Source organism: Pempheris klunzingeri, chromosome 2 (genome assembly GCF_042242105.1).
Source record: "Pempheris klunzingeri isolate RE-2024b chromosome 2, fPemKlu1.hap1, whole genome shotgun sequence".
NCBI lineage: Eukaryota > Metazoa > Chordata > Actinopteri > Acropomatiformes > Pempheridae > Pempheris > Pempheris klunzingeri.
The window spans coordinates 10,278,733-10,291,550 of record NC_092013.1 but is presented as its reverse complement, the minus strand read 5'-3'; the positions used below and the strand labels follow the sequence as shown (position 1 = coordinate 10,291,550).

The following is a 12,818-nucleotide window of genomic DNA, read 5'->3' as shown; positions in this document are numbered from 1 at the left end:
GTATCATCATTGTGTTTCCTCTTTGCTTAGTGAAGTATATTCCTGACACGCTTCTGGTAAATCTGCAGCTCATTTTACGCCACATTACAATTTAAAGGTCAAAGCATGTCTGCTGTTACTTGCAGACACTCACAATGGAGTGATGTATTTAATGTTGGCACACAGTGTTTTCAGGGTCACATTCTGCACCATCCCACAGCAGCTCGATGTGGTGTGAGTGTGGCAGCAGCATCCCCTGACCTACCCTCCTCCTGAGTGATTTACAATGACATCAGATAAGTGAGTGCCACATCTCTTCAACAGCGACCACGCAGGGAGGGAGCGCATTGATTGGACACATTCTGAGGAGCGTTAAAGTGTTAAAGTGCTGCCAAACTCTATAAATCCAGGCCTCACCGTCTATTGCTCCTTCTCTCCACTAAAATGAACAGACAGCGCTGTCTCACCCAGCCCCTCATCTTACTGCCTTTTTTTCTAATGCAAATGTTTGGGCGAGAAAAAGATCAATGTCTGTGTAATAGCTTATTGAATTTTTGTGTAGATTGTGAGAGAGAGGTAGTTGGACAGAAATGAAGAGACGCAGAGTGGGAAAAAAAGAAAAACAGACAACCAGAGACAGAATCTTATCATCACAGTCGCTTCACAAACCTCGACGTGTACACACAGAGGCATGCACACACCAATATGCTGTGACTAAGCCCTCTCAGATTGGCAATTCATTTAGCCAATTTAGGTTTAATGATCACAGAGGTAATGTCAATGTCAGTGACGTAGCCGGAGCCTCTCTGTATTCGCCGCCTGCCTCCGTGATGGGACCTGGAGGGACGGCGACAGGAGACTGGATGACATGCTGTCTAACAGAATGAAGTTTGATGAGAGGCAGAAGCACTGCAGGGTCCTACCCAAAAAAAGAGAAATACATTTTAAAAAAAAAGAAAAGAAAGAAATGCAGCCACCTTTAGTTCCAGGCCCTCAGCTCTTCACTCAAGAGGCTTGGCACACGATGCCAGCCGCCTCACATCTGCATCTAAATGGGCTGCTGTGCACAGAAGACTTTGAAATGAGCTTCTGTGGCAGATTAGCCAGCCTCCCCTGACAAAACCCCGCCGCTGTCACTGCAGCAGAGAGGGACGACTCTGTGGTGGCAGTGGGTCTGTTAACCCGAGAACCACAGGATCCACTGTGTCCTTGTTTGTCTTTCCCCCAGGTTTTATATAGGAGGCAGTGTGAAAAACAGTTGATCCAACATTTGGTGGCCATTAGTATGTTGATGTTCATCCATCACTTCAAATGATTTATGACTGCTATTTGTTGGTTTGTGGCAGGATTGCTGAGCTGCCGTATTTTGACATTAGAGAACATTATAACCAGTTCCCTGCAAAATAAACACTTTAAATGATTTGTTACCTCAGCTGTCTCTGTCATGTGACGTGAATGTAATGCAACGGCGTCAGAGGGGCTAACCTTTGAAGAAACAGGGTGCTAACTTCGCCATGATTGCAGGGGGAAGATGGCTCTGTCTTAGTGTCGCATACTGCTACTGTGAAGGACTGAGCATGAAATCCAATTTACTGCAGCTCAGCTTACCCTCAAGTCAAAGGCGGCTATTTCAACATAAGCAAGGGACAGGCGACAACACACACACACACACACACACACACCACACACAAACCTTTGTAGTCTGAATGAATGATTCTGTGAAAGGGGTAACTTATAGGCTCAACTCTGATTAATGTTGTGTTTGTCTGTGTGAGATCTGGATGGTGAAAAAGGACACGGTGAAGAGGAGAGCTGAGTGCTGGTGAAGGAGAACACAGCTGATTTCAGTCTGCACTTTGTTTTAATGATAGATGCTCTGCGCCCCAGTGGCCAGGCTTAAATGCCACCTCTCAGAAGTCCTCTTTCACTGGAAATGTATGTGTTAGTGTGTGTGTGTGTGTGCGTGTGTGTATCTAGTCTACGCTATCCTTATTAATATTAAAACAATTATATAATAATGGTAGTACACTGCTTTGTTTGGACTTTTACCTGCGAACAATTTCTCATTAGGAATTCTGTCCTTCGTTCCGTAGGGTTGGATTATGAAACGTAAAGAAGTAAAAAAAAATCCCCTGATTGGAAAGGAACTGGAGATGATGAGCAAAGAGGAGTTTGGTAGAAAATAATGGCAGCGGGGCTGAGTGGATGGAGTCGATTGAGCGAGGAAAAGAGGTCTGGACGCGGAGGGGAGATGGGGTGGAAAGAGAAGGAAAGCATCAAGGAGGGGGAGGGAGCCGCATGTTTTGAGGTGAGTCCAAGGTGACCAGAGGAGGTACAGAGCCATGTTAACCCGCAGGTTAATGTACAGATGAGATGCCTTCTGTTAACTGAAGAAACAGAATATGACACACTGGACGGCACGTGTTAAAAATCTCATGGTCCCATTTTTAAAGTGGTGAAAGCAGTCCAGTCGGCACAGCTGCTTGTGAGGGTTAACCTTTGGCTGTCACATGCAAAATGTCATATGCGCATGAGCAATTTTGGGTTATTTTGTTGCCCTCCCCGTAGGTTGTCTGCATGTCATGCCTTGTTTCAGGCATATAGACAAATCCTGAGACATGGAGTTCTGAGTACAGGTCACGTATGGTCTATTTCTAATGTGTGTGTGCTGCACTCTGTGTTGTGTGCTGTTTGTTTGGTTCTGGGTGAGAATGCAGCATTTTTTAGTGCATGCACTGAATGTTTGCATCATATGAGACGAGCTGAAGTTGGTTTTCAACAAATATTTTCGCTTTTTTCAGCATGGGGTAAGTGGGAACAAAAGCAGTGATAGTTCTGGGTTTCCAGAAGCTTTCTTTGGACTTATGTAACAGAAGGGAAATTTTACCTTGCATTATTCACTTTATTTTGACTGCCAGTCTGAGTTTATTTTCACCATGTGCTACCTGAAGACATTAGTTGTAACAAGTTGACAACATATGCACTCTGACCATGTGTGTGTATGTGTGTTGTGTTTAGTTCAGATTCTGACTGATCTCAAAACACACCAGGAACTCCTTTTCTTTCTGCTATTTTCTTCAAGATTCTCTCCTTTTTCCTCCCATCTCTGTACACTTATTGAGCTCGCTCACAAAGCCTTGGGATGAGTGCACATTTTTTGCTTTAGTTGAAACATTTTGAAACTGTCCTCCCCAAAATGACATCAGTTTACATTCAAATGACAGAGCCCTCTAGAGGCCTTAGTAATTACGATAGGAAGAAAGGAGGAAATCAAGTGACTTTTTAGAGCAACAAATTTTGCATATGGAAGTGGTTCAGGTTCTGTAATTCTAACAAGGTGTTTATAATAATTAGAATGACAACGAAGCTCCCCAAACAAAAAAGGACTAAAGAAAGTGCTGATTTTAACCCAAGTTGTCTCACAAAATACTTAGGCGGCATGGACGTACAGCGGATTATATCTTTTAACTTTTTTCAACTGATGCTGATGCATCTTTGCTGCAGTTCAAACAGCAGAGAGAGACATTGCGTCTGTCAACACCCTGTTCTTACTAATTTCCATTACTTTAAATATTTCTAGGCTATACAAAGCTAAATGGTGCCTCCTGTTGTGTTTAAACACCCTCAGAGACAGGTGTTTCTGTAAGTGAAGTTTTTAGGGAAGCTGCAGGATCTGGCTTTTCTTGCCTCAAAAAACATCGCTCTTGCTTGTTTCCTAAATATACAAATTCAAAAATATACAAAGTTGGTGAGTAAAATGTTATAAGCAATGGTTACAACAGACAAAAATATAAAGGCTAACACCTAAGTTCATAAATATTGGACCTACCCCGTAAGTCACAAAAAAGGATGATAGACAGTAATGATTTGATTTTAACAGTGAATTTATGAAACAGTTATAGCGAGTTTTAGCAGAGTTTTGTTCCATAAAGAGACTCAATAACATCTGTAGCTCTTCACAGGTTTCAGCTCTTTAGGGAGGTGTTGGAACATCTTGAACCTGACACCAACTTTCTTTGTCATTACACTGCGGTCATGATGTAGCACAGTTTGAGACAAACAGGGAGTGCTACCGCTATGAAACCATGCAGAGTAAAGTAAGGCCCATTAAGAGATCCACCATGTCAACATGACCTGCAGCCCTGGCCCACATTATTATTCTGTTTGTCAAACCATTTACACACCTGCTGGGAGCTGGAAGAACACACTGCAGATACTGGCCAACAGAAACCTGAGCGTGTAAAGTACACAAGCAAGCGCACAAAGGCACCTACAAAAGGGTAAACACGTGTACACAACAGTGGCCGCAGACATACAGAAGCCAGGTGCATCTCCTTCTGATTTTATACAGCAGAGAACACACAAAGGCAATGAATACATGATCTTCAGTAAACAGAAAAATCTAAATAGAACTAGAGAAGGATGTATGCAGCTGAACTACATCTAGCATATTGTTTTGTTCCACAGATGCAGAAATTACAGGCTGTATTTCGGGAGCAGTTTGGAGTCTGAAGGACAGAGTGTGGTTTCATGCTATAGCTTTGTCTTAAAGCAACACGCAAGGGTTATGCAGGGTAAGCGTTGGGCAGGCGGCTCAGCTGCGGTCTGCATAACTTCAGGACAATAAACAACAAACAACAAATAGACTTTATGATCAGCCTGCGTGCCGTCTTGCCACTTGATCCTCCGAACTAGTAAATTAGTTATATGTTGCAGGTTTCAAGACCTTCTACTTTTGTAATTATAGTCCTCCGAGTCCTATAAACTAGATGACAAATATGCTTTGTCATTGCCCTCCAAAGCAGCTATCTGAACATTTTCTGATCCGACACCCATGTCGGCAAATCAACATAGTTTCCCTTCAGAAACAATTGCATACAGTTCTGTTGGACTGTTACAAAAATGAGTAATGTGATTGTTTGCTGATCTGTCAATGCTATGGTTAAGATTTGATTCGGTTTCGGTACAAAACCTAGTTGGTTAATGCTGGAATCAGAACGTATAAGATTTTTAGCCATGCTAGTGACAAGCCTCAACGGATGGCAATGATGGCATTTTCACTTATCCTGTGAAATATCTCAAAATCAAATTCTACTCTGTGATTTCACGATTTACGCTCTACTGCCACCACAGGTTGCTTTTGTGCTTTTGAGGAAAATCTCTCAAAAACCGTTGGATGAACTGATGTGAAATTCTGTGTTGACATTCCTGTTTCTCACTTTGATGATAGCATGACATGGCCAAGAGTGACAGTAGACTTCATGATGTAGCCTGAATGTACCCAGACCAATTATAGCTTGCTTTCACAAACGTGCACAACGTGCTTATTGTTCATTATTCAAAAAGCAGCGGCCATGGATTCCCAGTGCCATCTGACAGCACCAATATTATCCCTCTTGCACTTCGACATCTTTGCAGTTGTGCACGGAGAAGCATTTTATGCCCTTATGGGTCATAGGACACGTTGTAGAAGTTGTCAGACGAGAAGTGAGATGCTAAAATCACTGTTTTTTTTGTGACATCTTAAGGAACCCCAGATGCTCCATTGGTTGTCTACCACTGTGACAAACCACTCCGCTTAAAACAAGCAACTTGTCTCGCTGCCCGACAGTCGTTTTTGTTCCTGACGACCCTCGTCTGTTGGGTTGGACCATTATTGGGCAGATATCATGTAGTCTGATCCCAGCTGAAGGTTAGGAAGAGCAGTGACGGTTGATGTTAATTGTGAGTAATAAATGGAAAACCTGTCCAAGTCACATTCTTTGCTTGCCAAATCACTTACCCCAAGCCCAAGCATAACTTCACTTTTTACAGATGAGAGTCATAATTCACCCAAGCTCTTAGGGTCAGATTTAATGTTAAACATAGGCTGTTGTAGGCATTTGAATAAACAATAAAAAATGCTTATTCTTCAGGGGGCAGACTGTTGATGGTATACATACTGTAACTAACCTTCATAGTTATTTGACCTTCTCTTCTTTGCTTACCATTGCTGGTTTTGCTCTGTGCAATAGTTTCAGGCTTCACAGACTTATGAAACATGTGACAGATTGTCAAACACACAGCATGACAGGCACATTTCTCCGTTTTAAATGTCAATACTTTTCATCCCTCACTGCATCGCCTCGATTTAAAGGTCATGATGTTATCGGGGACACATGCACCTGTGATTCTTTTGAAGGACATTGATGAGTGGGGAGATTTTTGTGTGTGTGTGTGTGGCTATACGCACATACATGGACACGCACATTTATGGATTACTTCGTACTGGTTGAGAAAACAGTGATGCAAGCCACAAACCTTGCTTCTTAGCGCTGGCTGGAGCAAGGTCTTTGCGTCAGACTGGAGAAACCCATTTTTTTAAATAAATAAAGACCTCAAACCTCCGTGTCTGAAATATTCATCATTAAAATCACAAGAGTTACTAAACTGCGTTCGTCACTGCTCTGCACTGAGGGAGATGAGCCAGCTTTAGCACAGTTCTTTCACACGCTACCGCTGATTGTGACGACATGTTCGAATGTTGCCTTTTGGTAAAAGAAAGACAGCATTTAGATGACGATGGAGAGAGTAAAAACGTTTTTGGGGTTTTATTTTGGAGTGGGAGATACGGTTTGAGAATCATGAATAGAGAAGAGGGGACTTTTCCTCTGCGTTTATCCCTCCATTCATTCTTGTCAACACTGTCACTGTCATCACCTTTCATGGAAACTATTTTGGTCTCTGGACTTATATCTCTATCTCAGTAAAAGGAAACTAATACAGTATATAAAACCCCCATCACCCCATGTTGTTGTGATCCTGTGTCAGTGTGTTTAGTGTCTAATACACACAGAGTTAAAGCTTCAGCTCTGAGGAGGGATTACCACAAGCTCAAACTCACACTCAGATCACAGGGAGACTCTAGCAGGGGTAAGAGCAAGCAAACAAAAATAAAGTAGTCAAATATTCCGTCAACACACACGTACACAGAACAAGGTCATCGTAGTTAATCAAATTAAGCAAACTTCAAGATATAGCAAAGATACAATGTTGAAAATGAAAATGTAAAGTCTACTGTGCTAAACTGCGTCACACTGATTAAAATAAGATTTATGTAAAGAATCTGCTTTTTAGTCTTTTAATAAAAATCAAATAGTGGATGTGCATCTTATTAGGTGTCCCCATGTGTATTTCATTTAATAAACCTGAACACATTGGACAACTGCTTCTGTAATATTCTGCAGTTGGCAAACATCAACACAATTAAACTGAATGCACTAAATGCTTTACACAAAACATAATTACATCATAAGGAACAAAGACTTTTGAACCATTAAAGCTTTTTAGGGAAAGTCCACTGTATGAACATGGGTTTTTTTAACTTCCTCTGCATTTGTTTGTATTTCTTTTAATGCTATTTTGTGAAAACAGGGCACACATTCTAGAGATAGTCATGTGCATATACATGTGTGCATGCATATGCCCTGTCTGAGTAGATATAGTATGGCAGAGCTCTGTATGAAAACTGAGTGAATGACAGAATGGCAGCTGGACTAGTTAGTAAAGACCTGCTAGTAAAGCCTGTTGTGACCTTGGACAGAATGAACAAATTAATGTTGAAACTGTAAACTGAGAGGTGTCTGATATCCTGATTTTGCTTCATAATAAAGATTGTTGGTGAGGCAGAGGAGTGAACTGATGAATGACATAGAGCCTCGTGTCCTGCCAGTGGTGAGAGCACAAGGCTTATACTTAAGACAGCGAGAAACTGAAGGGCCGATCTTATAATGTACTGAGGTTAGACTATAATCGAGAAAGTGCCTCGACCAAGGGTCGAGTACTTAAGATGAAATATGGCTTCCTCTGGCCACGTTTTCTTACAATTTTGGCAAATTTCCTAAATTGTCTGAATAATTTAATGCAATGAGTTTCAGGGTGGAATGAAATAATCTTCTCTGTCTTCATCTTTGGCTGTTTTTTGTGCTCCTGTGTGTGTGTGTGTGTGTGTGTGTGTGTGTGTGCGTGTGTTTCAGTATGACAATGTCTTCTCTGTCTTGTTGTTTTGGACTAAAAAAGTGAAATATGAATAATTGTAATGACTGCTGAGTTCATGAACACACAAATTAATGACAATGGAGTTCAATTGAGGTCTCATCTCTTATAGTTCTTAAGAACGTCGCACAAGAAGCAACGGCAAGCAGCCTTGCTCACCACATCCTACAGTTTTCTTTTTAAAGAGGACAACCCTTCCATCATGCATTCATTTTTTTCTAATCATGACCACATGACAAGGTAAACAGATCATCTGAGAAGCATCTAAGTTGGTGACAGCAGCACATGCAGCCAAAAGTTTGTGCCAGAGGTGAGTGATCACCGTGACAGAAGAGGAATGTAAGTGTAAAACACAAATCAATCAGATCAATAGGACCAAATTGACAAAAGCTTTCTGATGCTGTCTTACCCAAGATCATCCTGTATCCTTCCACTGTCAACTTCTCTTTCCCACGTTATCTTCTCACTCGACTCTTCTCTCCTTCGATCAGCTACTGACGTGACTCAAACCTGGCAAAAGTGGCCACCTCTCTGCCTCTCAAAACTCAGTGTGGAAAAGACATCCAGCATCACAAGCTTCACTTTGCATCCCTACGCCGTCTTTCTTCCACTCCCTCCGTCCACATGAGATGCTTCTCTCCTTCAGATGTAGGCACACGTCTCTTGTTCAGCCAGCTGTTGCCAGAGGAGGAGCACAGCAGCAGCCCTGACTGCAACGCAACATGCACTCAATCTACTGCAAGGGAGCCTGTAATTTATTCACTGTTATATATTCACTCCAGCAGGAGGAACACCAGAGAATACAGCTGAGATGTAGCCCTGCCTCACTGGAGGAACCTCTGCACCACAGCATGCCTCTCTCTCCCTCCCTCTCTCATATTTTGGGGTTGGGTATAACCTAAAGGCACCTTGCATTCCTCAGCCGTGATTGGCTGGAGGCTCGGCCAATAGGAGCAGCCTGTGCTGAGCGTTTTCTTGGGGTGTTTGAAATAGGAGGCAGAGTGATAATGCTGCTGTCGATTCTGCTCTCCCTTTCCCTCTGTCACCCTTTTTCTGCTGTTTACAATTGACTATTTTTTTCTCTCTCCTTGTCTTACTCTATACTCTGCCACATGCTTCACACCGATGGCATCTGAAATACGTCTGGAGTACATTAATGTGTGCCCTTAACAACATCCTCCCCCTATATGAGGCTAGATATCTACTCTGGTGCTGGGTGTTTAAATACATTTTGAAAATGCTGACCAAGTTCACACTGTAGTTGCCATTCCAGACAACCGCGTGAACAGCATAAAAAGAAAAGCAGACACAGAGGTGTGACGGAGACTGACAGCTCGACGCGTCTCAATGAAGCATCGGAGGGAGTGGAGGAGAAATTGAGGTTAACGCAGACAGACTGGGGATGAAAGTTTAAGGTGAGGAAATGTGGAAGACGTGTTGGAACAGCAGGATGAAGGAAGATGCTGACAGCTGTTTGACAGGCACAGAGTGCTGAATGTGCTCAAAAACAAAGTTAACTACACGCGCATCTGCACCTGTAACATTTACCAGAATAATGTGTTCAAAGTGGAACACTGTGCTAATGTATATTCAAGACTTTGTCAAAATCTTTCACGCAAGATCAGGCAGCACTGTCACATGACCTCCAGCTTTAGGTAATATCAAGTGATCCGTTTCTACATAATTTAACATCACTAGAAAAAATGCAGGCATACAGTAAGTCAGATAATGTGTGTGTCAGCATATGTGAGTGCTTATGCTCGTGTGAACCCAGGATAGGGTTTGTGTGTGTGAGAGAGATGAGGTTTCCTCATTAGTGGACTTTGGCTGAATAATGCAGGCAGGTGTATTGTTGTGGCCAATGGGCCAGGTGCTAATGTGGCTGTCTGAGGGTGAAGGGGCAGACACAGCATGACTTTAATGGATGTCACCATGGGAAACTGAAACCGGACCGCTGGACTCGGATGACACACCGTCTTGCATGTGTGTGTGTTTGTGTCCCGTGGGGGGTGTATGGTAAGGCTTTAAGTTGCTCACTTGTTAAAATGCTTTGCTGGTTCTCAGAGGAAATTAAAAAAAAAAGGTTAGAGTTAGGATTTAAAGATGTTATTATGATTTTTAGATAGAACACAGTACCCTTAATTATGGCCTTGAAAGAATGAGCACTTTTACCGTTCAATTATATGCCAAAGAAAAATTCATGTTGTGCATTTGGGAGCAGGAGCAGTGCCAAAGTATAATAATTAAAAAGACTTTATTGCAGGATTTTGCAGTTAGGTTCAACCGTGGGCAAGTTTTTTTTACATTTCAACATTTATAGCTTTTAATTAGGGTTTTTAGACTAAGCTCTTAGTTTACCATTGGTTAACCATTGGAGTTACATTCCTCGTGTCACACAAAATGTACAGATATAATGATTAAAGTTTGTATCAGGGTTGTAGGTATTTCAGTGCTGTCAGTAGGCCTGTGTGGGCGTGCGTGTGTGATTATATGCATGTGACCTCAACTCTCCTATCATTCTCTCATATTGCCCCAGGAGGCCATAACTGTGTCGACAGGCTTGTTCAGCTCTAATTTTAGCCGTTATCGTTAGCGGTGAGTCCTGAACAGTCCTGCCAACGTTTAATGAAGTCTTCACTTGATGTGTATCACAGATAAAGCGGCCTAAGGCGCATGTTAATCAGCCACTTACAGCTTTAAGTGGCCAAACAGACAAAGATGAAGAGAGCAAAGCAATTTACGAAACATCCAAGTTTTCTCAGATAACTTACAGGTATTTTCTACCCTTCATGTACAAGTTTATTTTAATAATGCATGACACATTCAATTTTTTTACTAGTTTTTGTGGGTTGTGCAGTTTGTGCTTTGTGGGCAGAGAGTCCAGTGGTGGACTGGGAGATCAAAACACACTAACTAAAAAGCAGCCAGTTGTGTTTGGTTGTATATAAACAGAGTGCATTTCTCCTCCTGTGGCAGGCTGAGAGCAGCAAAGGCTCAGAGCAGAGCGTCTGTTTACTGCACCTCAGAGGTTAAAATAGGTGTTGCTAGAATGGACCCTGGGAATGGCCGGCTATTAATGTACATAAATACACCCTCAAATACAAACACTTGGACTAAACACATGCCTCTTTACAAGGAAGAGGTAGAAAAGAGTTCACCGGCACATGTACTTTACATAACACTGGGCTGTGTTGGGGAATGAGCTTGATGGGTCATAGTTTAATACGCACCTAAACCTGTTTTCTTTCAATTTCATGTTCCTGAATATTTGTGAATATCCTTTGTTGTCAATTAGTAATGACAAAGTACACTTTGATTGAATGAAAACCGTTGGTAATCCTCCCTCTGTTATAGGCATTACACTTATAGGCATATACACAAAACAAATACTCAAAATACAAATTATACAACAATCAATGAGTCATTGATTCAAAACTGTAGGAAAAGAAAAATCTTCATTCAGGATCCACTTACAAACTTTCAACTGCATCAAAGACAATCACCCTCCCCCATATATGATCACCTCCAATCACTGTATCAATGATCGAAGCGCCATACTTAGATCACATGATAACAACTGAGTCAACTCCACTTGCTGAAGAAGACCATGTGAGCGGCTCAAAGCTCCAGATATTTTCTTTGTTTTGTCAAATACAACAAAGGTTTTATGAAAGACACTGATAAGTTAATCCTGATGTCTGATTAATTAAGATAATAAGATAATAAAAAATTGCTGTTTTCAGACACATTTCAGCAAATGACCTGATGAAGGTTCAGTGTGCTTTAGTCAAAGAACCTTAGACTAATCGACATGCTAAAAAACACAAAATGTCGTCCCTTTTCAGCTTGACAGTGTGAACCAACATTGGACAATCGAACCACAGCTCCCTTCAATGCTATTGGTGATGTTTCAACCAACTACAGGTCTTCCTCAGGCACAATATGTATTGCATTGCAATTTTATTGATTTTCTGTTTCCGGCACCGACCTATCCTGCTGAGGTTTTTGTGGATGTGCACATGATTGCTCCAGCGCTCTATCACACAATGTTCATTATTTCTGCATCTGCTAAACTCTCCTATCCTGCTGCGATGCTGATGAGGAACAATTTCAGGAATGTCATTAAGTGTACAGACAGTGCTCTCTTTATTTAAGCCTAAACTCGCTCCTTTTCCCTCCTCCCTTCTTTCATCATCCCCTCCCTGCATCTGACCGATGATGTATGTGAAAGGTCGGGGGTCAGACCAGGTCCTCGTGCAAAGTCCTCTCTGATACTGAGTACTGACATTTGTTAGAGACTGCCTTAACTTTCATCAAAGAGAGGAACCTTCAAAGCCTCATGTAAGACTGTCAGTCGCTCTTTATTTCTGCTCAGAATATTGCAGTAATAAGGGGATACTGGCTTATCCACCCCTCAGTTCATGTTAAGGTGATCAAAGAAGGAATGCTCAGAGTTGTGGGTGGTTTCGCATTGCTTGGTAGTCGGTGATGATCTTACCTGAGCCCCACATCGGTCGCCTCTGTCCTTCACGAGGCTCAAAGTGATCCAGATCCTTCGTTCAGCAGACAGTCCAAAGGTCAGTGTGTCAGCCAGTAATACAGATGGATTTATTCCTCTTTGAGTGGAATAAATAATGGTATGCTCACATTACTGTGAAGAGATAAATAAAGTAGCACGGAGCGACATGAGCGCGGACCTCGCACCAGTCAGCTGGAGGGTGTAGAGGGAAGTGCACAGTGCAGGCAGCCACATGCCCACAGTGGAGCTGCATCAAATAGCAGGCGGCTTGATGTTCAGCTTCTTC

At 42.1% G+C, this 12,818-nt stretch overlaps 1 protein-coding gene across 1 annotated transcript in view; it reads right to left on the bottom strand.

The window, feature by feature from the left end:
- Positions 1–12,595, bottom strand: part of LOC139217451 (zinc finger protein 385A-like) — a 28,305-nt gene extending 15,710 nt beyond the window's left edge. The window contains exon 1 of the mRNA XM_070848751.1: positions 12,512–12,595. Coding sequence (XP_070704852.1) covers positions 12,512–12,524 — 13 coding nt within the window. The 5' untranslated portion in view covers positions 12,525–12,595. The remainder of the gene's footprint in view (positions 1–12,511) is intronic.
- Positions 12,596–12,818: the final 223 nt, after the last annotated feature.